The sequence below is a fragment of the Heloderma suspectum genome, chromosome 2 (assembly GCF_057233095.1).
Source record: "Heloderma suspectum isolate Gila_16-S chromosome 2, 16-S_ref, whole genome shotgun sequence".
In the NCBI taxonomy this organism is placed as follows: Eukaryota; Metazoa; Chordata; class Lepidosauria; order Squamata; family Helodermatidae; genus Heloderma; species Heloderma suspectum.
The window spans coordinates 345,648,864-345,674,389 of NC_139459.1; the positions used below are offsets into that span (position 1 = coordinate 345,648,864).

Consider the following 25,526-nt stretch of genomic DNA (forward strand, 5'->3'; position numbering starts at 1 on the left):
GCTCGTTGGTAAAACATATGGATTGGATCCAGATTTAGGCACATGAAACTGGGCTGGCAGACGTAGGTTTCTGTGTCTCGTCTTCCCCATGCCAGCCCCTATAAAATGCTACACAGAAGGCCAAGAAACCTTGCTGAATGGGGTGAGCTGTGGTGCAGAGGGTATTCCCCAAAATTAAGAACATAAGAGCCCTGCTGGGTCAGACCAAGGGTCTATCTAGGCCAGCATTATGTTCACACAGTGGTCAACCAGCTGTCGCCCAGGAACCCACAAGCAGGGCATGAGCGCAACAGCACCCTCCCACCCATGTTCCCCAGCAAGTGGCGTACATAGGCTCACTGCCTCTGGCACTGGAAGCAGCACAGAGCCATCAAGACTAGTAGCCACTGATAGCGTTTTCCTCCAGGAATTTGTCCAACCCCCCTTTAAAGCCATCCAAATTGTTGTGCATTTTATATCCTAACATTTTAATATGTGCCTGGGAGGACTATTGGGCAACTCAGGGGGTCGGGGAGGTGCCACCATAACTATGGTCACGGGCAGGGGGAGGTATGGCATTGGGGGATTAACAGGCCAGCTGAGGAGAAGAGGGGCTAGACACCTTACAGCTGTCCCCTCTTCTGGTTCTTCCCCCAACCTGATGGTTCCTGGCAGCCTTACCAGTCTGCCCTCGGGTCTGGTGGTGCTGCTGAGTGCCAGGTCGGCCCAAAATAAAATCTCCCTAATCCATGATTTGATTGTGGATGAGGGGGCTGACCTGGTACATATTACTGAGACCTGGGTGGGGGAACTGGGAGGGGTCACTCTCTGGGTACTCGGTGCAGCACCAACACCAACTTGAGGGTCGGGGAGTGGGGGTTGCCGTGGTCTATAGGAATTCCATCTCCCTCTCCAGGCTTCCTGTTCATTCGAGTGCAGATCTTGAGTGTTTGTACCTTGTGTTGGGTACCCAGGACAGATTAGGGATTCTGTTGGTGTACCACCCACCCCGCTGCCCATCAGACTCCCTGCCTGAGCTGACGGAGGTGGTCTCGGACTTGGTGTTGAGGACCCCTAGGGTGATGGTCCTGGGGGATCTCAACTTCCATGCCGAGGCCGCTGTATCCGGGGCGGCTCAGGACTTCATGGCCGCCATGACAACCATGGGGCTGTCCCAACATGTCATCGGCCCAACGCATATAAAAGGACACACGCTTGATCTGGTTTTCTCGACTGGGCAGGAGGATGGTGATCTGAAAGTGGAGGAATTAACATCTGTCCCTTTGTCATGGTCAGATCACTTCCTGCTGAGGTTTAGACTCCTGGCGGCCTTTCCCCTCTGCAAGGGTGGGGGGCCTATTAAAATGGTCTGCCCCCGGAGATTAATGGATTCCGATGGATTCCAGAGGGCTCTGGGGGATTTTCCTGCTGGTATGGCTGGTGCTCCTGTCGAAGCCCAGGTCGCTCTGTGGAATGCAGAGATGACTCGGGCGGTGGACACGATCGCGCCCAAGCGCCCTCTCCCTCTGAGCAGAGCCCGGCCAGCTCCTTGGTATACACCTGAGCTGAGGGCAATGAAGCAAGAGGGGAGATGGCTAGAACGCAGGTGGAGGAAAACTCATGCTGAGTCTGACCGAACACAGGTAAGAGTCCACTACCAAGCCTACTCTGTGGCGGTGAGGGTGGCAAAGAGACAGTTCTTTTCCACCAGCATTGCATCTTCTCAGTGTTGTCCAGCGGAGCTTTTCCGAGTGGTTCGCGGCCTGTTACATTCTGGGCCAGAGAGAGAGACGGTGGAACCCTCGGTAGCACGCTGTAACAAGTTTGCACAGCACTTTGAGTATAAAGTCGCTCAGATTCGTCATGAATTGGACACCACCATTAATGCAGTTCCATTGGTAGAGGCGTTCAGAGCACTTTCTGGTCCAGTTTTATTGGATGAGTTTCAGTTACTGAGGCCTGAGGATGCGGACAATGTGCTTGGCCAAGTCCGATCGACCACTTGTGTGCTTGACCCTTGCCCTTCATGGCTTATTAAATCAAACAAGGAAGGGATGTCTGGCTGGGTCCAGGAGGTTGTAAATTCCTCCTTGAGAGAGGGAGTGGTGCCTGCTGCTTTAACAGAGGCGGTAATTAGACCACTCCTGAAAAAGCCTAACCTGGACCCAGAGGATGTTAACATTTATAGGCCAGTGGCCAACATCCCCTTCCTGGGCAAGGTGCTTGAGTGGGTGGTTGTAGGACAGCTCCAAGCACTGTTGAATGAAACGGATTACCTAGATCCATTTCAATCGGGCTTCAGGCCTGGTTTTGGAACGGAGACTGCCTTGGTCACCCTGTGGGATGACCTCTGCCGGGAGAGGGACAGGGGGAGTGCGACCCTGTTGATTCTCCTGGACCTCTCAGCGGCTTTCGATACCATCGACCATGGTATCCTTCTGGATAGGTTGTCTGGGTTAGGAGTTGGAGGCACTGCACTGCAGTGGTTCCGCTCCTACTTGGATGGCCGATTCCAGAAGGTGGTGCTGGGGGATTATTGCTCTGTGCCATGGCAACTGTGCCATGGGGTTCCACAGGGCTCTATTTTATCCCCCATGCTGTTTAACATCTACATGAAAATGTTATCCGGAGGTGTGGGCTGAGGTGCCATCAATATGCGGATGACACCCAGCTCTACCTCTCTTTCTCATCAAACCCAGGTGAGGCAGTGGCTGTTCTGAATCAGGGCCTGGGCACGGTAATGGACTGGATGAGGGCCAATAAACTGAAACTCAATCCAGACAAGACGGAGGTACTGTTAGTGGGTGGTTCGTCTGGCCAGCTAGATGATATTCAACCTGTTCTGGAGGGGGTTGCACTCTCCCTAAAGGATCAGGTTTGTAGTTTGGGGGTGCTCTTGGATCCAGAACTGTCACTTGAGGCACAGGTGAACTCAGTGGCACGGAGCACTTTTTATCAGCTTAGGCTGGTATACCAACTACGCCCTTATCTGGACAGAGATAGCCTTGCTACAGTTATCCATGCTCTGATAACTTCTTGTCTGGATTACTGCAATGCGTTATCCGTGGGGCTGCCTTTGAAAACAGTCCGGAAACTTCAGCTGGTCCAAAATGGGGCAGCAAGATTGTTAACAGGGACTGGCCTGCGAGCGCATATTATGCCAGTACTTTTCCAGCTGCACTGGCTGCCAGTCCATTTCCAGGCCCGATTCAAAGTGCTGGCATTAACATTTAAAGCCCTTAGCGGCTTGGGGCCAGGTTACCTGAAGGATCGCCTCCTCCCATATGTGCCTGCCCGGACCTTAAGATCATCGTCAGTGGCCCTTCTCTGTGAGCCCCTGCCAAAGGAAGTGAGGCGGGTGGCTACTAGGGGGAGGGCTTTTTCTGCTGTGGCACCCCAGCTCTGGAATGAGCTCCCTAGTGAAGTTCGCCTGGCATCTACATTGTATTCCTTTCGGCGTCAGGTGAAGACCTTTTCATTTTCCCAGGCATTTTAGCATTTTAGCTTTCTAAACTTTTATCTTTGTTGTTTTAAATTTGTATTTTAAACTCCTGCGCTGCTGCTAGGTTTTATTGTGGTTGTATTGTTATATTGTGGTTTTAATGTTCTATATATTTTAAATTGTTTTATTGTGTGTTGTTTGGTTTAAATTTTTGTGAACCGCCCAGAGAGCTTTGGCTATTGGGCGGTATAGAAATGAAATGAAATAAAATTAAAATAAATAAATAAAATTGGTGGCCATCACTACATCCTGTGCTAGCGAGTTCCATAGTTTAACTATGCACTGTGTGAAGAAGTACTTCCTTTTATCTGTTCTGAATCTCCCATCCATGAGCTTCATAGGATGTCTCTCTATCCACATTCTCCACACCATGCATAATTTTGTACAACTCTGTCATGTCTCTCCCTACTCTCCTTTTTTCCAAGCTAAATTGGGCAGAGGCACCTTCTGTGAGCAGAGCCCTTCCATCTATGGAAGGCAGATCCTGGATCTCACCCATGCTGTTCATACAGAAGGTCTGAGGTTCAATTAAAAAGGGAGCAGTTGGTGGGAAAAACCACTGCCACCAGGCCCTTGGAAGATCTGGTAGAGAGCAGCTTCCTGAGCCACTCCTTCCTATGGCAGCCCTGCCAACCCAAAACCCACTCCCCAAAGCAATGGGTCTTCTCAAGAGGCCTCCAACACACAGGATTGAGGATAACAAATGTGTAAATTCGGGACTACAGACCTAAGAATCCGAGAGAGAGAGAGAGAGAGAGAGAGAGAGAGAGAGAGAGAGAGAGATCATGGGTTGGATCCAGGATCTGCTTTCTGCAAGAGGAAGGGCTCCACTCATGGAAGGTTCCTCTGCTCAAAGTTTGGGGTTCCCCTTCCCCCACACACACACCACAGCTCAACCCATTCAGTAAGGTCTCCTGACTCTCTGTTGTAGCATTTTCATAGGGCTGGAGGGGCTGCATGGGAAGGAGCGGGCAAGGAAGTCCACGACTGCCAGCACAGTTGACCCAGCTACAATCTGGATCCAAGCCTAAATATACATTTACCTATGTGCAAATGCTGTTGAACCCAGTGGGTTTTACTTGTGAGTAGACATGTACAGGATCACACACACCCCTCTCTCGTATGTCAGGATTCTGCTGCATCACTGCGCACAGACATTGAGGGCATGTTCTCTGAGCTGCACCAGGCCCTGCGCCAGAGGCAAACAGCGATGCTTGTCCAACTGGATAAAGATGAAAAGAATGCCCACGCTGAGATGGAGGACCGTTTGCAGCAAATCCAAGAGAGGCTTTGTGCTGCCAAGGAAAGGATGAGCCAGGCAAAGACCTGCATGGAGCTGACCAACCCAGGCGCCTTCCTCTTGGTAAGACTGTAATCATAGCACCTCTCTAACTGCTCCATAGGCTAGAGGAAAAGAGTGTATTGGAGTTTTGGAACTGGGAGACGGTGAAAGGGCCATGACTCTTCTTTGGGAAGGGAATGGGTTTTTAGTGCACTTGTGTACACGTCTCCTCAGATATGTAGGTCCCATTGAATTCAGAGTAACTTCCAAGTAAGTGTCTATAGGACCACACTTGTAGGTGGTTAGAACCAGCATGTGAAGAGGGATCGGAACACCTTAATTCTCTGATGAATGGGAAAAAGTCTAAGGCCCAATTTTCTTTGAGGTGGTAAACCAGTGTCTGGGCTGTACTATTTCAGATTGCAGAGGGGGAGTGACATGACTGAAAGCTTGTCTATACTAGGGGTGGGCAACATGTGACCCATGGGCCCCATGCACTCCCCTGCCCCCGTGCAGCCCCTGCTGCTCCGCCAAATGAGGGTGACCCAGAACAAAATGAAACTTTAAAAAAAGAAGTAGGGGAAAAATTGGCGTCTGAAGCTGCTTTTGTTGTGTTGTTCAGTCGTTCAGTCGTGTCCGACTCTTCGTGACCCCATGGACCATAGCACGCCAGGCCTTCCTGTCCTCCGCTCTCTCCCACAGTGTGCTCAAGTCCATATTCATTGCATCGGTGATGCTATCTAGCCATCTCATCCTCTGCCGTCCCCTTCACCTTTTGCCTTCAATCTTCCCCAGCATCAGGGTCTTTTCCAGTTAGTTTTCTCTTCGCATTAGGTGGCCAAAATATTTGAGCTTCAGCTTCAGTATCTGTCCTTCCAATGAGCACTCAGGGTTGATTTCCTTTAGGATTGACTGATTTGTCCTCCTTGCAGTCCAGGGGACTCGTAAGAGTCTTCTCCAGCACCACAGTTCGAAAGCATCAATTCTTCGGCGCTCAGCCTTCCTTATAGTCCAGCTCTCACAGCCACACGTTGCTACTGGGAAAACCATAGCTTTGCTACAGAGTACCAAAAGGCTCAAATTTAGTTTGTAAGCCAGTTTTGACCCTTTTGGTGCTCCGTAGCGGATATGGATGCCATTTTTTCACACACACACACTTATTTATTTATTTCATTTCTACGCCGCCCAATAGCCAAAGCTCTCTGGGCGGTTCACAAAAATTAAAACCAAATGGCACACAATAAAACAATTTAAAATATATAGAACATTAAAACCACAGTATGACAATATGTGGTTTTAATATGTTGCCCCACAGACTGTGGTTGGGAGGGGGGGTGGCAAGAATGGCCCCAGGACCTCCCGAAGTTGCCCACCCCTACTCTGTACAAACAAAGAAACAAAAATCCCCACATGAACAGGGACAAGGCTAGGCTAGACCCCTTCTCCCTGCTTTCTGTGTGCATGGATATTTTCGCAGAAGAGCATTCAGTCATGTGAATCCTCACCTGCAGTCTGAAATGGTACAAGCCCAGACATGTTTGCCACCTCAGGGATCGTATGCAGTCTTATGCATGTTTGTTTATTGATTTATTTTGACAGTTTCTATGCCACCCTTCGGAAAAGGCTCTCAGGGAGTCATAGAGCAAAACAATAGAAACAGAAGGTATGATATGTTTACTCAGACATCCCACAGTACTCGCTGCAGTGAAGGCTGGTGGCTCCGATGTCAGTGGGGCAGTGGCTCTGCTTCAGGTTTCAGTCAGAACCAGCACCTTGGATAGCTCCTTTAGAATTCTGACTGGTGCTGACTGAAACCTGGAGTGGAGCCACTGCCCCACGGATGTCGGAGTCACCAGCCTCCACTGGCTCAGTGGAGTTTATTTGCTAGCAAACACAGATGCAGCATTAGTGCATCACCCACCACTGTTGCCTTCCCTGTGCCCCCGCCTTTGAAAAAACATTTGGGGCATGGCAGCCACTGCCATTTTAGTTTCCCGGATTGCCGCGGGGTGGCACTATATCAGGGCCCTTGTGGGAAATTAAAATGGTGGCTCCCAGACACAGCTCCCTGACACTGCTGCCAGGTAAGCCAGAGGGCACTTTTGTCTAGGGCCCACTCAAAGCTGGAACTGGCCCTGAGAAAGCATTTAGGATTGCAGCCTGAGAACAAAGCCAAAGACATCTAGGAGGAGGAGTAGTCTCGTGCGGCTGATCAGGACTGTGGCAGGGAGAAAGGGTGAACCCCCGCTCCCCTCATGCTATGGCCCTACTCTGGCTCCGACCACCCCCTGGTTATTTGTCAAACAAAAAGCAGTGATGCGAACCCCATGACAGTGGTCATATCTAGGTATCCAAGAAAGCTCTTGGGTTCTGTTGGAGGAACGTAGGAATCTGCCTTATACCAAGTCAGATCTTTGGTCCCTTTGGCATAGTACTATTGACACTGACTGGTAGTGGCTCTCCAGAGTTTCGAGCAGGATCCTTTCCTCACCTTACCTGGAGATGCCAAGGATCGAACTTGGGGACATTCTGTATGCAAAGCAGGTGCTCTACCAGTGAGCTATTGTCCCGCCCCAGCTAGTTTTCTTGGTTAAGGCAGAGTGAGGACAAGAGCCTAGATATTTGGCCCCCTGGGGAGAACTATTGGTGAAGAGAGGGGAACAAAGCCTAGTGGGTTAAGGATAGGGATTACAGATGTTGTTAAAACTGTTCCCTCTGTGTTTCACTGATTGTCAGGCATCTTTTGTTCCATCATCTGCTCATTGGCGGAAACACGTTTTTTTAGGCATGCATGAGAATTGGTTCCATTTGCCCAAATGCGTATTTGAGCTAATGTGTATTGGCACAAGTGCACATTTGCATGAATCCCCCAAAAAGTTTAAAAAAAACAAAACGGTCTGCAGATCCATGGAATGCGCACGACTTGGGATTCTGCTATGGAATCTGAAAATTAAATTCATAGAACTCCGAACTCATTTGAATCCATTGTGGATTTGTGTGACAGCCCTAGCTAGTTAAGGAATGAAAGGCTCAAGGTGGGGCAGGGGTGGGGGTCTAATGGGTTTGAATCTGGGAAACATTAACGCTTAAGTCATGGAAGGGAAAAAATATGTCAGCGCTTGAAGAGAACCTGACCATCTCATTTTATCCCTGTCTCTAGGGTATCCAACAGTTCTTGGAAGGGTATGTACCATGTTCAAGTGTCTTTATGAGCAACTGCTAAGGCCCAGTTTGCAGCATAATACATATTTTTTTTCTATGCGTATGGAGTAGTTGTTGTTTTTTCTTCCATGGAGCAGCACTAAAGCATATCAACTTGTACCTGAGCACAAGGTGGTAAAACTCAGACAAAAGTTTTACTATTTGGATTCTGCTACATGTATAAATTGGGCGCTGCATAAGCGGAGTCTGCACCTGCAGAATGAGGGGTAGAAAGGCCTGAATCACTTCAGGCTACAGATGGGGTGGGTTGCATTTTTGAATGCCCCCATATTAAAACAAAATAAAACCTCAATACAAATATAACTGCCCAGAGAGCTTTGGCTATTGGGTGGTATAGAAATATAATCAATCAATCATTTTAAAATGCAGGAGAACATTTGAAATGTGATCCCCAACCTACCGTCTGAAATGGTGCAGTCCACTCTACTAGCTCAGGATTCCAGACTCATTCCCACCCAGGGAACGAACCATGCAATCGATTTCCCCACCCCCGAACCCCAAGGGCTGATCTAGGCTGAGGTTTTTGATAAACTGGGAAACATTTTGCCCCTATTTTCCATGTAATGAAGAGCCAACCCCCACCCCTGCATCTTCGGAAGCAGAAGTATTATCATTTGTAATAAAACGCACCCCAAATGGGCTTTTTTTAACTAAGCACTGTATCAGCACAGAGGGTCTGATAACAATAACAGAGATGAGCACAGCTGTCCACTCTGTGAAGGAACAGAAGTCCCATCCACAATGTCCAAAGGAGGTCCCTGGAAGAAGAGTCCTGGTTGCATCCGTGGGGCGACATGGCCACCAAGTTGCCGGCAGCCTTAGGTTCAGCCCTCTGAGGGCAAAGGGAGTGGCTGGGGGGCTCTCACTCCCTGCCTCCAACTGGGAGCAGCAGCAGAGCAGGAGGATATTTTGTGTCGCCTGAGGGAGGACAGGTCCCAAAGGCGGGCGGGCGGCATGACTTAGCCCCACCATCCCCAGTCAGTCCCTCGCTCACCTCTACAGCCATGGTCATATTCCCTCTGTATGCACACGGAAATTGAAATAATGACATCTTCCTTATTTTATTTCTATCTTTAATTTGTATTTTTTTGCTTGAATTTGGCGCCCCACTTAACTCGGCACCCTGTCCGACCGCCTAGTTCGCCTGTATGGACAGGCCATTCCTGTTCCCACCTCCTCCTGTCAAACATGTAGACCAGACCAAGCCTTACTAAGCATAACCGTGCTTCTAATTCCTCCCCACCAGATTACCAGCAAAAGTGGAGGTTCAGCCTGAAGGAGACAAGGATGATCTTGCTGTCCTTGGTAGAAGACTCAGCCTGGGCAAGTTCAAAGGCCCCATCCAGCATCTGGCATGTGCACCGATGTGTCCTGTCTTTATGCAAGGTAACGAAGAGGAGCTTGATGCTGCTAGATCACAGCACAAAGCGCAGTCACAGAGTTCCATTATGGCAGGGGGCAGAACCAAATCTGGCCCTCAGGGGTGGCCCAGACAGCCACGCCCCCTTTTTCCTGACCACCAATTGTTGTGCAGACACCAGCTTCTGTGCAGTTTTTTCCCCATTCTAAAAGGTTGAAAGGCCTCTCCTAAGGCCTAGCTTTAAGCTATACATATGGTGATATTTTTGCTATTTCGGCACCCTCCCCTTTTGCCTCTGGCCCCGCCCACCACTGGAATGCGGCCCTCGAGAGCTTCTCTGACATGGAATTCAGCCTTTGGGCTGAAAGAGGTTCCGCACTAGAGGCACCAGATAGCAGTGACACCGGGCAGAAGTATTTAGTAGGTTGACGGAAGTACATTTGGGGTGAGGTATATATTTTTCCCTGTTGTAACAAATTCCAAATACTGCAAATTTGAAAAGTAAACTTCCTTGGGGTGCAATCCTTTGTCCGATAGAGATCAGCTAGACAGCCATAGGACTGGTTTCCAGGAGCCCACACTTCAAGGTCGGTTCCCGGAGAACTGCCTCCCTGCCGCCTCATAGGCAGCGTGGATCGGCCCCGGGCTCCATGCTCATAGGAGCAGCGTGGAGTGGGGCAAAAGGGACATCCCCGGGGGCGGGGAGTGCGAAAGTGCTGATACGACGCTTCCTATGTATTGTCCGGCCTCCCCAACCCCTGCTCCAATGTCCTGCGCTAGACAGCCAAAATCGGCCATCTAGCTGTGAATGTCGGGCGGCCGGAGTGTGGAGGGGAGGATCCTCTCTGCGCTCCTCCCACTGTGCATTGGATAGATGGTCGCCTCCGAGTTTGGAGGCAGCCGCCTACCTGCATAGGATTGCTCCTTCCATGTCATTTTTAAATCTAGATTTTACAAGGAGAAGTTAGAAGCAGGTTTGCTCAGTGAATGCTGAGCAGAAGCCCACTCTGCCTCCTATTAGTCCAAGGTTCTACGGTGCCCTTTGTTAATTTTGGGTCTTTTTATTAAATTCCAAAGTCACTAGACAAGAATCACTATTAGTGGTTTGGATCCAGAATTATGCTGGATCAGCTGCACTGGCGGACATGGGCTTCCCTGCCCCCCCCCCACAGCAGCCCTTCCAGCCCTGTGAAAATGTGACGCAGAGCCAGAAGACCCTGCTGAATGGTGGGTGACCTATGATGTGGGGAGGAGGTGAGATCCCACAAAATTGGACGGAGGGATTTATGTGAGCAGGGCCCTTCCTCTTGTGGAAGGTCCCTTCCTTTCATGGAAGGCAGATTCTGGATTCAACTCCATAACAGAGTGCTAATCAGTACTTACTCAACAACACCAAAAACACTGCCACCAACGCAGAAGCTGTCCAATGAGGACTGGGCATGTGTGGTAGCCATAGGCATTGACTGTCATTTGGAAAAGAAAACTCGGGTGGGGTGGGGGGTGTATAGGTGGAATGGAATGGCCTGGTGGAGGAGGAGATGACTGGCTGGCTGGAACTCTGAACAGGAGCACTCCCATTAGGAGAGTGAAAATGCACTGCAACATTTTGCAGCTCCCCATTTATTTATGCATTTGTTTTTAGCTCAGCCAAAAATACTCCCAAAGTAGCTTACGTACAGTGAAAACAAGACAATGTGGTGTAGTGGTTGTGATGTTTGGTCCTTGGGACATCTGAGGTCTAGTCTCCATCCACTCAGGCCATGAAGCTCACTGGGTGACTTTGGGCCTGTCACTGGCTCTCACCCTAACCTCCCTCACAGGGTTGTTGTGAGGATAAAATGGAAAGGAGGAGGATCATGTAAGCTGCCTTGGGTTCCTTGCAAGAGAAAAAATGGTGGGATATAAATGTAATATTTTTTTTTAAATTAAAAGACACGCCCTGCCCACACACTCACAATCTAAAAAAATACAACACACAAGGAAAAAGGGATGAGAAGGGAAGAGGAAAAAATTATTCTTTCAGCAAGGCTGGTGGAATAGCTCTACTTCCCCTCTCATATCCCTCTGTACAGCCTGCTGGAATGGCTGCTGGTGATGACAGTAGCCATATTATCCATGCCATCCAACACCATTCTTTTTTAGATTATAAAGGGCAAAATAGCAGTACAGGTAATTTCCTGGGACTTTCCACAGATTGCATTAACAATCTCTACCCACCCACTTCTTTGCTCTTTGTAATCTAAAAAAAGAATGGAATAGGCCAGGGTAGATAATCTGCTGTTGATGCCATTCTTTCCTTTTCTTTTTAAACCAGAGTTAGAACCTGTCCAGCTGGACCCCAGCACCGCTCATCCCGTGTTTACTATCACCCACAAGGGAACGTGTATGACTGTTCAGGAACAGCTTCAGAAATACCGGGATAACCCACAGAGGTTTCAAAACTATTGGATTGTGCTTGGGAAAAATGGCTTCCTTGCAGGTAGACATTACTGGGAAATACAGACTGAAGCTTGGGCAGGATGGTTGATCGGCGTAACTGCAGAGTCCATCGAAAGGAAAACCAAGGCTGAGCCTAAATATTTTCAAGATAAGCTCTGGGTTTTAAACCTAGACAAAACGGAAGTCACTAGTCCTGGGGATACAACATCATGTTGTCGGATTGGAGTGTATCTGGACTATGAGGAAGGCCAAGTCTCTTTTTATGATGCAAAGGGTGGGTCTCACCTTGGGACGCACAGGGCCCAGTTCAAAGAGAAAGTCTACCCTTTTTTCCATTATTTTTCAGTCAATTCCAAGAAAAATGAATCCTTGAGAATTTGTCAGAAGTAGGAAACTGAAGCACCTGTAAACATATTGCCTTTCCATGTATGTATCCCACAGCTGCCAGAATCTCTACTGCAACTTGATTTGAGCTGCAGTCATATACCACGTATAGCCTTGTTGCAATCAATGGGATTTGTGCTGTAGGTTTCTTTTAGTGCTTTCAAGCTAATCAGAGGGTTGTTCCTCCCCCCAAATTAATTACGATAGTTAAGCTGATATGAAATGAGGGTAAGCTTGCAGTGTAGATGTACTGTCTCACATTACTCAGGTTCAGTACCAGATCTTCCTGAACGTCTAAGATTGTACCTGCATTCGGGATAGAGGCCTCAATGGTAAGAGCAGTTCAGCAATGGAACCAGCTGCCTTTGCAGGTGGTGGGATCTCCCTTGCTGGAGGTTCTCAAGCAGAGGTTGGACAGCCATATCTTGGGGATTTGCTAGCTCTGGATTTCCTGCACTGAGCAGGGGGTTAGACTAGATGGCCTCTACCACTCTAGCCCTATGATTCTGTGATGGGCAATTCTAATCTATTTGGTCAATCCAAATCTGTTGCTCAGAATATATTGTTTGAGTTATGTCTTTTTTGTATTTTAATGTTTGTATTTTGTGTACGTTTTGTTCTTATGCATTTATAGAATTAAATACATGTTAAAACATCTCAGACAAGTATAATAAAGGACACAAAGCTCTGTACGGAATAGAAACGCTATGCTCACTGGCAGATTCTCCACTCCTACCTTGGATCTGGCATGGTTTCTCCTGGGAGCCGCACAACAATTTGTAGAAAATGAAATCACGAAAGAAAACAAAAAAAAGGATCTTCCTTTCCTGCTCTCGGGGTGTCCAATTCTGCAATAGTATCTCTGGCAGCAAAGAACTTCAGTGCATTCAAGCTCAAAATGTATATATTAAAGGCAGCTGCCGGCGAGATCACATCACTCCAGTGCTGAAGGAGTTGCACTGGTTACCAGTTGTTTTCCGGGCCAAATTCAAGGTGTTGGTTTTGACCTTTAAAACCCTATATGGTTCCGGCCCAGCCTATCTTAAGGAGCGCCTCCAGCAGCACCAGACAGGCCGCTTAACAAGATCAGCCTCGGATGGCCTTCTCTCTCCCATCAGCCAGGACAGCTAGACTGGTGGGGACGAGGGAGAGGGCCTTTTCTATGGTGGCCCCCACTCTGTGGAACTCCCTCCCTAGGGAACTCCGCCATGCCCCCTCTTTAATGAGCTTCCGTTGTGCATTAAAAACGTGGTTGTTCAGGCAGGCATTTGGGGTGGGTTAGGGTATTTTAGAAAATGTTTTTACTGTAGAATGTTATTGTTTTAAACTGTTTTATTGTATGTTGTACATCGCCCAGAGTGGCTGGGTTACCAGCCAGATGGGCGATTAATAAATTTAATAATAATAATAATATATTTGTAAGACATCTTGCAGCTCCTTTTCTGATGTTCCCACTGCAGCCCATTGTGGGATTTCCCCTAAGGAAACATGGCAGCAGGAACAGAAGCACCCAAAAGCCACTTGCAAGAAGCAGAGAAAGGTGGAGGGGCGGCAGGGGGGAGGGCAGGGGCTTGGTGGTTCTGTTGAGTGTCTTTGTAGTGAATGCCTGTAGAAAAGTAAAGGTGGGGATGGGGGAAGAGTGGGGATATGAATTGGGTCCCTGGCAGGGGGCGTGGGGGTGGACATCACCTTTCTGCTCCTGATCTCCTGAGTTGAATCAAGGTTCTGTGTTCTGCGAAAGGAAGGGCTATGCTCACTGAAAGAGCCCTGCCTGAATTTTGGGGTTCCCCCCTCCCCTCCACAGCTCACCCTGTTTGGCAGGATCTCCTGACTCTTTGTGCAGCATTTTGAAGGGACTGCTGTGGGAAAGAGGGGGCAGGGTAGTCCACTTCCATTGACCCATCTTAAATCTGGATCCGACCCATGATTTGGCACAATGGGAGCTTCCCCTGCCCCCAATACAAATAGCCTGTGTGAGGGGCCCAGACTCAGAAGGCAACAGGAGGCAAAGGGTTAAAGCCTAACAACATCCCACCTGCCAGAGTCCAAATGTGGATCAGGTGGAGTTGGGCAGGTGCCCCTATTTACTTTTAAAAAGCCAACAATTGACCGGGTTCACACAACATACTAATCCACACTCAATGGTTGAGTGTGGTTTGTTATTGAACCATGGGTTGTTTGTTGAGCCATGGGTTATCACATTGTCTGAACGCAGTCAGAGTGGCTTGTTAACCATGCAGTGTGCCTTATTTTCTCAAACAAGCCCCCATGAGAACCCATGGTTTGTTGTTCGGTTGTTCAGGGTGGCTAACAAGCATTGGCTACCCCATTAAAGGGCACATAGGTTTAGTTTGAGCTTATTTTGGTTCTGGTGCGTTACTGCAATAGCAAAAATTAAAAAAAACAAAGTATCCAACATAGCCTTTCTTTCTCACCATGAATGGTATCTTTTTATTACTAAATTGTAATGTATCTCAGAAAGACACCAATATTGAGATTTGCTTGTAAGAAAATTACTTTTAACCAGTTGAGCTAGAACTGCTGGAAAACCTAAGCTGTTTGTTCAGCTGGTAAGATTTCATTTTGCTTAGTGCAGATGATGACTCCCCACTCTCCCAATACCCTGTTTCAAAACAGCCACTCTGTTTTATACCCAGTTTATTGACAGTGATTAGAAAAAAAGTTATTTACAAGTTTAAGGCAAGGTCTCCGTGTTACGAGCTGCTGCTTCAGGATCAACGCCGTCTCTTTGCTGTGCTGGGCGGGGCAGGGGCTGTTTGCACCCCAGCCCTCCTCTTGCTGGCTCTGGTTGCGGGAGCAGCAGGGCTGGCAACAGGTGAAGTGGCCACCCCCCCATCCAAACGGTGGCCATCCAAATCTACCTTCTGCTGCAATATCCCCGTCAGGATGAACTCTGAATTGGTGATGGGGACTCTGGCATCCTGTGCTGCTTTGCAGCGGGGCAGGTCGTCAGGACAGGAAATGACAATGCGTTTGTCCTTGAAAAGGTTAAAATTTAGGGTTAAAACACTCCCAGACCTCCCTTTAGTCATGTATTTCTGCTCTGGGTCATGCTCCAAGGGATGCCTGCAACAGCACACCATCTCCTGGCTCACCTTATAGGCTCGAGGCATTCTGGGTAAGAAGGTCCCTCCGCTGCATTTCACAATGTCCCTCATGTGCTCCGGCTCCGGCTTGACGTTAGGGGTGACGTGGATCTCGTAGCCCTGGAAAGGAAAGAGACAGGGCTCAGAGGGAAGTCCCGCTGCCTGGTGGTGGGGAGAGGGAGTGCCAAATCTTAGTGAGAAGGAGTTTAGCAAGGATGGACCACTGGTGGACCCAACATTCAGATTTGAAAATCCATGCCAGATGTTGCACACCCCACCCTCACCCAGGGGAGAGCATTTGCGTGCCCGTGAAATCCACTGTCAATTGCACCATCGTTAAGGTCACACATTTTCTGAATCTTCATGCGATATCACCACCCCACAACTGTCTCAGGGGAGGGCCATTTTCTTCCCTATCCCCCATAATATGAAATGTCAGTTAACAAGCGAAACCAAAGAAAAATTGAGTGTTGGGTTACACATCCTGGGGAACTGACAGGGTTCCAGTTCCTTTAACACAGGGCTGGGGAACCTTTCCTGGCCCGAGGGCCGAATTGACCCCAGACCAGAATGTCAGGAATCGCATGCCAGCAGCGGGCAAGACCACCACCTAAAGTAGGCAGGACTACCATTGGCATGTGGCCCACACACACATTCTCACATATTCTGTCTCTCTTGCCTCGCTCACGCTCACGCACACATCCCATTCTCACAGATATGCACCCCACTCCCTCCCCAACACTGAGAATAGGAGCCTCTATCTGTGCTGGGGAAAGGGAAAGATCTGATTTCCAGGTGCTGATGGGAATTAAGAGGTTTTTCCCTGCTGGGGAGAGGGGGCGGGGCCTGGGGGAGAGGGGGCGGGGCCTGGGGGAGAGGGGGCGGGGCCTGGGAGAGAGGGGGCGGGGCCTGGGAGAGAGGGGGCGGGGCCTGGGAGAGAGGGGGCGGGGGCAGGGCCTGGGGGAGAACCTCACAGGCTGGATGGCAGGCCAGAGGTTCCCCATGCCTGATTTAACGGCGGTATCTCGGGGAAAAGTTCAAAGAGGTGCAGTTATTTTGCATCCCGATGGCTCCAGTGACAGGGACAGATTTCCTTGTCATGCATACCTGGCTAGGTGGGAATTTGTGGGAGTGAGCCACGGTACGGGCTGCTAATTATGGCCTCACCTGGAGCAGGCCCCCCTCTTTCTGCGCCCTCTGCAGCGACGTGGTGAGGCTGAACCGGAAGTTCTTCTCCTGCTCGGGGTCGCAAACCAGGAAGCTGTTTGGAGCCAGGAAGAAGGAGTTCCGCTTACTCTGTGAGGGGAGGGGAAAAAATGAACAGGAGATAAGAAAGGAGGCAGGAAGCGGCAGAAAGATCTCCCCCTTCCCCTTAAAGTAGGGCCCTAGGTTCCCAGGGCGATCAACAAAGCAAGCTATAAAAAGATAGAAACAGCTACCTCATTGCCAGGGGAAGCTGGTGGCGCTGGTGTCAGTGGGGCGGTAAATCCACTGCGGGTTTCAGTCAGAACTCTGAAGGAGCTATCCAAGGTCCCGAACCGCTCTCTGGAGAATAAAATCCACCCCTCCAACACACAACCCGAGAATGCAGGATTGGGACATCCCTGCCCTAGAACGTCGTGGGAGGGCAGCAGAGGAAGCCGCTCACCTTCTCCAGCCAGTCGAGGGTAACGATGGGGATGCCCCGGGCCAGGGCGCACAAGAACTTGACGGTGCGGCGCACGCGGTCCGTCACAAGGTGGGTGCAGTCGAAAACGGATTCCGCCAGAGAACCCCCGAGCTCCGTCACCACGCGCTCCCCCTCCTCGTCGATCACCCCCGTAAACAGCACCTGGGAGGGGAGGGGGCAGCAGAGCGGAGGAAGAAGTCATTCAGTAGACACATGGCGCCTCCAGGGCACAGTCACGTTTCTCAAAAGTGAGGAACCCGGGCCCCACTTCTCCTGAACTCCCTTTATTTGTCTCTCTCTCTCTGAAGCTGAGGGGACCGGTTGCAAGAGGCTCCCTGCCACACACAGGCATCTGTGGACTGGAGTCCTGATCTATCACTGGCAGAAGACGAAAAATAGAATAAGACATGTTCTGTGAAATCTTTGGCACAACCCTCTGTACTAAGGGCGGGGAACGTGCTGCCCTCCGGTTGCTGTCAGATTCCAAATCCCATCAGCCCCATGGCCAGGGAGGATGGAAACTGGCATCCAAGAAGATCTGTGGGGCCGTTGCCCCATACCCTACTGCAAGTCAGCCCAAGCGCACATCCCGGCAAACATCACATATTCTTCCTGTTTACTTGGCCTCCATTTCCCTGACTCCCTTGAGTCTAGATCTAGACTCGTGTCCTTCCCAGATGTGGCTGGACTGCAACTCCCATCAGCCCTAGCCAGCACAGCCAATGGTGAGGGATGATGGGAGTGGGAGCCAATTACATCTGGCTGGCCACCCATTCCCCATCCCTCATCTAGATTGTAACCCCCTTGAGGTTGAGACCTGCCCACTCCTTCTTTGTCAAGTGCCATGGACTTGGATGGTGGCATATAAATAGTAACTTCTCACTCTCCCACAAAACCACACATGCACACACACATACGGGAAGCTCGCATTCGAACAAAACCAGCAGCTCTTCCCAAATCAGGTTGGTATGGTGAGGCAGCGGCCAAGAGGCTGACATTCCACAAGGCCAACGCGGATCAGCGGGAATCTTCTGACGGGGCGGGGGAGGCATTCAACCCACTGAGGCATTGGCTAGTGAGAGGACGAAGGCGCCACCTGCCACAAAGTCCTTCCCTTCCCTGGCACACTAATGTCCACCCTTCTCTTTTCTGCCCCACTTCTCCAAAGGAAAGCCTGCCCCACAACTTGGTTTCACCCCTTTCCCAGCTATTTCAGACAGGCATTCCTACCCTGGTAACCTCAGGGTCAGCTCCAGCGGGTGTTTACTGCAAAAGACAAACGAAGAGTGACCCGCCCCAAGAAGCAGACACTGACTGGCAGTGGTTCTCCAGGGTTTCAGGGACGGGTTTTTCCTGCTCCGCCTGGAGATGTTGGAGACTGAACCTGAGATCTTCTGCACAGAAAGCATAGGATCAACCACGGAGCTATGGCCCACCATTTCCATCCTAAGGGTTCCCTAAGGTAGCCTTGTAAATAAACCCACAGAAGTTACTAACCTGCAAAAATGCTTAGTAGCCTGCAGGGGGCTGGAAGAGGAAGGATGGAGAACTGCGTTCATCCTGCAGCAGCCCACTGCATTTCTATGCTGAGCATGGAGGTGGGGGCTTCCCTCCTCTGGCAGCCAACTTGGGTTTCTATGCTGGGCGCAGAGAAGGGATGGAGCACCCCATCGCTCCTCTGCCAGCCCACCCACTCACCTGCACGCAACTCCTTGTCACCTATGGTGACCAAGCTAGTGCTTAAATACAAGGCTGCCCTAAGAGTTCCAAAATCCCAGAGCTAGGACTGCTCCAGCGGTTGTCCTTGGCACGTGCCCCACCCCAATCCCACCCTCCACCCCGAGCGGTGCTTGCAATACCTTTGGGGCAGGAATACCACAGCCCTGGGATCGGTTCCGGGACTGGGCTCTCATCCCCGCTGCCTTGCTTTCTGTGCTCAGACGCTGCGACCTCCTCGCTGAGGATGGAGTGGACTGCGTTGGCTCCTGGGGGGAAAACGGTGAGAAAAGAAAGACACACTTGCATCGGGACTGAAAGACTCACCGTTTTAGCCAACCCTCTGGCTAACAAGCCCCTCCCTCAATCAGAGAGCCCATCTCCTGGTTGTCACATTGCATTGACAGACAGTCACCAAGCCCCTCCCACCCAGCAATTTAGCCCCACCTACTGGTTGCTATGCTTTACCACAGGGCTGGACAAAAGGTTGATTGGGGTTTACTGGTAGATCTCAGGTCACTTGCAGTAGATCAGCAAGTCTTCCTGTCTCCCAAAGCTTTAACAACAGTGACAACTAAAAGCCTTCTTTTCCTCTTAAATGAGGCTGCTGAAATCAAGAAACCTTGAGGGGGAAAACCCAGGAGTAGATTTGTGCACCAAAGGATCTCTGTGCAAATTCCAGGTCCCTTCCTGAAAACAAACTCCTGGAAACAACCCCCTGGAAATGGTCATTGCACAATTCTATGGCTGCCTTTCTGGGCTGCCATTTTGCACCAGGCACCAGTTGGTGGAACTTGGGAGTTCAAGTGAGGAACAAGGTAGTAAGCCTAAAGTCTGCCCACCTGTTTTACCCCAGCAGCCTTCCTCAACCTTGTTTTCAACTTCAACTCCCTGTATTGCCCGGCCGTGGGCTTCTCCCTCTTAATTTAGAGGTGCCAAGATAGTGATAAATCAGACCCAGGTTAACTTACAAGGAGTACTTTATTGAGTAACTTACAGCACACAGGCATACCCAATGGTTAGATCAGACAGCTTCTCTGAACCCAGAGCCATTGGATCCAACGGGTCTTATACCATACATGTTAGCAATGAGGCAGCATAACAGCAGCAAGCGCCCCCTTCATTCCCAGCATAGACTAACAGTACTTGGTTCTCAGCACAGCCACCTGTAGCTTTAAGGTAAACAAACTTCACTTCCCAGGCAGAGTGCTTGATAACACTCTCACTCATTAGTATGGAACGTGCTAGGCCTCGCTATCAGCCCTTTGACTCATCTTCACATGCTCAGAGGCTTACTAGCAAGGGAATTGCACTGATAATGAACTTAAGCAAGGCATTATGGATCTCTAGGCCCCTCTAACATTACAGGTGACTTGGTTACGCTCCTGGGGCCAATACACTCCCATCTGCCCCAGTCAGCACAGCTAATGGTCAGGAACGCAGGGAGTTGTCATACCAAATGCTGGGAGGGGGCCAGGTTGGGGAAGGCTGTTCCACGCCAACGCAGCCACCTTCACAAGAACCTAGACTAGCCAAGTCAAGAGCGGTGTTTCTCAGACGGGGAGGAGGCGGTGGGACACGGGAGTTTAGCAAAGGAGCAATTTTCTGGCCAGAACGCTAAGGGCTGGATTCAGCAACACCTCATTTGCCTCATTTTCAGCAACGGAATACACTGCCATATGTGGCTGCAAAACTGTCTCGCTGCAGATCTTGAAGAAATAACTTATTCAACACTTCCGCCTCCCCACCCGCCACCCCAAGGGCTCAAAGTCCTTTTGCGTACATTATCCCAGTAACCCTCGGGAGAAACCTGCAATGTGGGCTGCTAGCATTATCCCCATGTTACAAATATGCGACTTGAGAGATTGCCGCCTGCTACACTCATGACTCTGCCCTGCTACATAACAGCTGAAGAGGACAGCTGGAAGGCCACCACGAACTCCAGCCGTTGTAAGCAGCAGGGGTGTGGGACAAGATGAAGCAGGGACAGGATCTGCACGTAACGAAAAGCCACTGGCGGGAATTTCCCCACAGGGCTTTTTGTTTCTGCAGCAGCCGCCATTTTAAATATTCAAGCCATGGTGGGGGCACACTCTACCTTGTCGTTACGTGCAAAGCCGGCAAAGGTGGGTTGCTGGGGTGCTTGACAAGAAGCCACAGACTGTTTTAGGGTTGCGGGTGGCTTGTCAAGCACCCAATTGACCCCCGCCCGGTTCGTATGTAACGACAAGCTACAGCGTGCCCCCTCCATGGCTGGAATATTAAAAATGGCAGCCGCTGTGGCAACAAAAAGCCGCACAGGGAAATTCCCCCATAGTGGCTTCTCATTACGTGCGAATCCGCCCGGGGTTGGACTAGCTAGCCCATCTATCAATTTAATTAATGATTCTTTGGCATCCAGTGTTCTACAGCAGTTCTTTCTTACAAACCAACTCCTTCAGCTACTGGGCAGTACAGAAATGTAATCAATCAATCAATCAATGGCTCCTCTCACTGCTATGCTACCCACCTGCCCAGGTTTGGCGCCTGTCCCACAATCCTTTGGGCTTGGCATGCTCACTGAAGTACTGCTTGACCGCCTGCTGGCCCGGGTCCTAGAGAGCGGCAGCTGCTGTTCTTCCACAGGTTCTGCTGCTGTTCTCCGCTTCCCCCGCCGGCTTGGCTCCCTGGTCCCTGGGCTCTCCAGAGCCTTTGCCGCCTCTTCCTTCAGCCTGCTGGCAGCACCAGATTGCCTTTGCGAGCCCCTGGCCCGGCCCTGACGCACAGCGCCCGTCGGCTCCCTGTTCTTGGGCTTCTTTTGGGGGCTTACTTCCTCTCCCTCCGGCTGTTCCGGCTTTGCCTCTGGCTCCCCCATGTAGCGCACTGGGTTGCCGAGTTGCCGCAGGCCCCTGCGTCTGGCGACGGGGGCAGCTGGCTCCCTGGGCCCATCTCGGTCACCAGATCCTGCACAGCCACGGCGGCGGAGGCTTCGCCCTTCTGGGGCAGGAGCTGGGGAAGCAGCCGCAGCAGCGGACCGGAGACTGCGCCGCCGCCCAGAAGCAGGGGCCGGAGGGGCAGGGGCCAGAGATTCAGGGGGGTTCTCTTGGGCACACTGCGGCAACTGTAATATTAAAGTGTGATAAGGCCTATTGGGCTACACAAGGCAATCTGGGATGAAGGACTCCTGGGTTCCCACCAGAATAGGAGTGGGTTGTAGCTAGAGATGGGGGAGAAATTCGTTCAGTTTGCATTTTACATGATTTTAATGTGAATTCTGCATTTCCAAACCACTATGCAAACTGAAATGCCTTTGAAATTTACACTTCTTTGAATTTTGCAATGGTGTTCTCCAATCAAAAAATTAATATAGTAGGGGAAATAACATTCAAAAATGCATTATAATGGAAAAATGATGGCAACAAATGTGTATGTTAGGCAAAAATGCATAGAAAGATGCATGTATTAGGAGAAATGTGCACAGAAATGCTTATGAGTTTTCATGGAAACTCAAAAAAACAAAATCTCAAACTTTGCAACAAACCGAATTAATGACTGGAAAAAATGGGAAACGGAGAGAAACTGAAACTGACAGGATCTTCCATCCCTAGTTGTAGGAGTCTTAACTCATAAAGGACATGGGGCCGATCCCAAACCTACCTGCACAGCACCTCTCACTTCTCCCGCTGGCATTGAACTCATTTCTTCCGACTCACCATCAACACGAGCTGGAAGAGACAAAGGATGAGAAGGCTTGGGGTGAATGACGCAGCTTCCATTCCAGCTACCAGGGGACAGTGCTGAACTATGGAATGCCACGCTCCTTCCCTGTAACCGTTGGGGAAACAGTTCCATGTCCCCCACACCGACCCACTAAATCAGGACTAGGCAACATATTGCCCTCCAGAAGTTATAGACTACAAGTCCCACAAACCCCAATGATGGGCCATGCTGGTTGGGGCTTCCAGGAGTTGTGATCCAAACCATCTGGAGGGGATTAGGTTGCCGCACTAAACCCTGCCTTCTTTCCGGAGGACTCATGGAGTCAGATCTTCCAGACTTCTTGACTATTCCAAACTTGCAAAAGATGGTTGTTTGGACTGTGCCACCCTGCTGCACCTACTAATCCCAACCAAGCCTATTATTTGGACTAGTGGGGCTCACCTTGGGAATTGGGGCAGGTCCTGGGTGACCACTGGTCCAGACATCTAAGAAATCCTCCATTCAAAACAGAGGCAGGCCACCTATGGGCCTTCTTGAATGCAGCCCCTGATCCTCTCCCCCGCACCCCAGCTCCATCCCCTCTCCCATTTTTTTCTTGGTCGCACGGAGAGACTGGCCCTGGAGGTCTTTCCCCATTCCAGCTGCCACACTCCATGTTTCTCTCTCAGTCTTGAATGAGAAACCACACGGTGTAGCTGCCAGAACATCTTTTGCTTAGGATGAAATGGCAGAAACAGGGGGACAAAAGTGCTCCAAAAGCCTTCCCTGCCTAGGTGGGGAGCAGGGTGGGGGGATCCATGCTTTCACAAGCCTCCCCTGCCCTGGTGGGGAGGGGGTGGCCCCTTCCCCACTGGAGCAGGGAGGAAAGAGCACATCTGCGCCTGTAAGCGAGGGAGAGTATTGCGAGAGCTGTGTGGTGAAAAAGAGCGCTCTGCGCATGTGCAAGCGGGGAGCAGGAGAAAGAGAGGGCATCAGCTTCACCCACCACCGGCCTTGCCCATGCAGGCCCCCAAAGAGGACCCTGGGCATAAAAAGGTGGCCCACCCCTCATTTAGACCCCGAACAGCGGGACAGAAAGGTGTTTTAAAAGAAAGTCAATCAAGAGGGGTAGACGATGGATGGGACACATTATGGTTGCACCCCTATGCGTCCCAGTGCCGCGTCACAGGCGGGTGTGCATCCTCCCTTTTCTAGACAACCATGTGCTCCCCAAGGCATCCTCATAGCTCACCTGCCCCTTCTCGTGCCTGCGACAGTTCTGCAGGGGTTCCACCTTCAGGGGCCACCACACACACCTGCTCCTCACTCCTGGAGACCCCCTTCACCTCCTGCAACGTCAAGGGTTGGCTGCTGCCAATAGGGGGCGTTTGCCCTGAATAGTCAGGCTGGGTTTCCTCTTCCTTCCCCACTTCCTCCGCAGCAGTGCCCCCTGCTGGCTGTGCGACCGGCTCCGTACAGGGCAGTCCGACAGGACAGGGTTGCGTGCTGTCCTCCAAAAGGCTGGTGGCCTGCTGCCCCCTAGAGGCTGATATTGGAACTACAGGCTGCATCACCTGCTCAGAAAGGTCTTCCCCTTCAGGCAGGTGCTGGGAGATCACTTCCATCTCTTCCTCCGCTTCGGAAACAAAGGCCTGGGTGGGCTCTTCCGACAACTCCCCAGGCTCCTTACAGAACGACTGAGTAGCTTCCAGCATGTACGCGTCTGGATCCGTATCGTCATCTTTCAAAGGAGAGCTGCACCCTGGGAGGAAGAGAAAGAGGACAGCCAGTTCCACAAGTCTTCATTCTCCCCTTAAGCCTGCCTTCCCCAAGCTGGTGCCCCCGCAGGTGTGTGCTGGACATCTCCCATCATCCCCAGCTGGAATGGCCAACGCATCTAGAGGGTGTCAGGTTGGAGGAGGCTGCGTTATGCTAATCCACGGATCTCTCTGACAATCATATGGAACGAGCCGGGCTTTCCTTTCTTAAAATTGGGCTCCAGAGATTATCCTCCTGGTAACCCAGCCTTGCCCAATCTGGTGCCCTCCAGATGTTTTGGACGACACCTCTCAGCATTCCTGACCATTGGCCATGCTGGCCAAGGCTGATGGGACACTTCTGGAGGACACCAGGTTGGAGAAGGTTGTGGTGACACAACCACAATGGTCCCCCGTCCAGCGTCCCCCGCTTCCTTCCGGGGACCGCCTCACCTGGAGTGTTCACGGAGCTTCCAGGGGACGAGGACGTCATCACGGAGGCTGTGAGAAACCGAAACAGAGGCTGGGGTGAGAGCTGACCTCATCCCCACCATGCACAATAAATGAAAGCACCTCACCCACTCACACCTCCTTCAAAGGAGATCTCAGGCACGCCTCCTTTAGCATCTCAGAACGTAGAAAAATGTGCTGAAAACCACGAAGAGTTATTCAATTAAAGCCAGGATGGGGAATGTGTGGCCCTCCAGAGTTATTTATTCATAATATTTATATACTGCTCTTCATTATCAAATCAGAGGGAGATGTACAAAATGCACAAAAACAACAATTAAAATGAAAAACAAAGAGAAAAACAACAACTAGGAAAATCTACCAAGCTAAGTATTAAAATCAGCAAGTGCCTGGGTATAAAGATACGTTTTCAACAGGCGTCTAAACTGTGTCAAGGATGGTGCCTGTCTCCCCGCAGGAGGGAGAGAATTCCAAAGGTGGGGCATCACCACAGAAAAGGCCCTCCCCACTGCCTGCTGTCCGATGTACCTGTGCAGGCAACATGACTACCCAGAGGCCCTGATCTGTAGATACAGATCTGGTACAGAACGCGGTGGCTCGCCTGATTAAAGGCAGCTGCCGGCAAGATCACATCACTCCAGTGCTGAAGGAGTTGCACTGGTTACCAGTTGTTTTCCGGGCCAAATTCAAGGTGTTGGTTTTGACCTTTAAAACCCTATATGGTTCCGGCCCAGCCTATCTTAAGGAGCGCCTCCAGCAGCACCAGACAGGCCGCTTAACAAGATCAGCCTCGGATGGCCTTCTCTCTGTCCCATCAGCCAGGACAGCTAGATTGGTGGGGACGAGGGAGAGGGCCTTTTCTGTGGTGGCCCCCACTCTGTGGAACTCCCTCCCTAGGGAACTCCGTCATGCCCCCTCTTTAATGAGCTTCCGTCGTGCATTAAAAACGTGGTTGTTCAG

The 25,526-nt window shown here is 50.6% G+C and overlaps 2 protein-coding genes across 13 annotated transcripts in view; one reads left to right on the forward strand and one right to left on the reverse strand.

Moving 5' to 3' along the window:
* LOC146355345 (zinc-binding protein A33-like) overlaps positions 1–12,860 on the forward strand; it is a 51,099-nt gene extending 38,239 nt beyond the window's left edge. For all 9 annotated transcript variants that reach the window (XM_084830506.1, XM_084830508.1, XM_084830504.1 and 6 more), the window contains 4 exons: positions 4,611–4,844; positions 7,924–7,946; positions 9,232–9,371; positions 11,660–12,860. In XM_084830506.1, the coding sequence (XP_084686632.1) occupies positions 4,611–4,844; positions 7,924–7,946; positions 9,232–9,371; positions 11,660–12,174 (912 nt within the window). In that variant the 3' untranslated portion in view covers positions 12,175–12,860. The remainder of the gene's footprint in view (positions 1–4,610; positions 4,845–7,923; positions 7,947–9,231; positions 9,372–11,659) is intronic.
* Positions 12,861–14,594: 1,734 nt separating this feature from the next.
* MDC1 (mediator of DNA damage checkpoint 1) overlaps positions 14,595–25,526 on the reverse strand; it is a 58,296-nt gene continuing 47,364 nt past the window's right edge. For 2 of the 4 annotated variants that reach the window (XM_084830467.1, XM_084830468.1), the window contains 9 exons: positions 24,549–24,596; positions 23,591–24,100; positions 22,297–22,364; positions 21,170–21,760; positions 18,804–18,929; positions 16,924–17,106; positions 16,443–16,571; positions 15,285–15,395; positions 14,595–15,167 (listed from right to left, as the gene is read on the reverse strand). In XM_084830467.1, the coding sequence (XP_084686593.1) occupies positions 14,904–15,167; positions 15,285–15,395; positions 16,443–16,571; positions 16,924–17,106; positions 18,804–18,929; positions 21,170–21,760; positions 22,297–22,364; positions 23,591–24,100; positions 24,549–24,596 (2,030 nt within the window). In that variant the 3' untranslated portion in view covers positions 14,595–14,903. Of the gene's footprint in view, positions 15,168–15,284; positions 15,396–16,442; positions 16,572–16,923; positions 18,339–18,803; positions 18,930–21,169; positions 21,761–22,296; positions 22,365–23,590; positions 24,101–24,548; positions 24,597–25,526 lie in introns of those variants that run through there. The other 2 variants (XR_014787157.1, XM_084830469.1) reach the window with 2 other exon arrangements.